Source organism: Penaeus monodon, chromosome 24 (assembly GCF_015228065.2).
Source record: "Penaeus monodon isolate SGIC_2016 chromosome 24, NSTDA_Pmon_1, whole genome shotgun sequence".
In the NCBI taxonomy this organism is placed as follows: Eukaryota; Metazoa; Arthropoda; class Malacostraca; order Decapoda; family Penaeidae; genus Penaeus; species Penaeus monodon.
Window position 1 is genome coordinate 9,794,261 of NC_051409.1, and position 918 is coordinate 9,795,178.

General features: G+C 33.9%; 1 protein-coding gene across 1 annotated transcript in view; it reads left to right on the forward strand.

Moving 5' to 3' along the window:
• LOC119588843 (putative glucosylceramidase 3) overlaps nucleotides 1-697 on the forward strand; it is a 10,073-nt gene extending 9,376 nt beyond the window's left edge. The window contains exon 12 of the mRNA XM_037937484.1: nucleotides 303-697. Coding sequence (XP_037793412.1) covers nucleotides 303-399 — 97 coding nt within the window. The 3' untranslated portion in view covers nucleotides 400-697. The remainder of the gene's footprint in view (nucleotides 1-302) is intronic.
• Nucleotides 698-918: the final 221 nt, after the last annotated feature.

The window sequence follows — 918 nt, forward strand, 5'->3', positions numbered from 1 at the left end:
AGAAAGGCGACATAAACAAAATATAAACAAATACGACTGTAAAGTTCTGCCTCTCATAGAACAATATGTACTCTGAAGTGAATATGATGCAATTGCATGTAAACCCATTTGTATTTGTGCAAATACGTGAGAAATACAAACATAAACTACGATAACTAATGACTGTAATATTGAAAACACCACATGAACCCACAATACTATCTACCAATATGGATATGATTCACAGCCAAATTAATACTTCTGTCTAAAACTCACAATGAATTACTTAGAATAAACAATAACAATAAACATATCCATTTCAGAGGTGAGGAAGCGAAGAACCTTTCAGTCACAGACGAAAGCGGAATTTACCTCAACTTCCCCATTCCAGCCAAGGCTCTTCAGACCGTTCTCTTTTAACAAGCAGAGAATCGAGGAGTGACTTAACTAATTGGAAAACTTTGCACTCTAGTTGATGGAAATCAAATTGCCGGTAAAGTCACTCAAATGGAGTAATCTCTTCATCATGTATGTGTGCGGATGAACCAAAAATAAGGTGTAAAAGAGTTTATTTAAAATCTACGTACATAATAGTCAGGGAAGTGCAATATGACATCACTTGAAGAGAAATGGGAAAATAGCGCGCGAACGAGGAACATTTTTAAAATATTTAATATTGACAAAAGCAAGAAATGCTAATAAATGCAGGTTGAAGATACTCCTTTGATTCATTTGCCTCTCTTACCTTCTGATAATATTTTAATAAGGTTTGCGTCCAGGTTAAGTAAACCAGCAGAGGAAAAGGAAACGAATTTAACATAAACCGACAGAAAAATATAATGAGGTAAGTCATAATGAGAATACAAAATAGATACCAAATATAGCTGGCTCTGCTATCTATAACTACGATTAAAACATATTACGGATATGTTTCATATT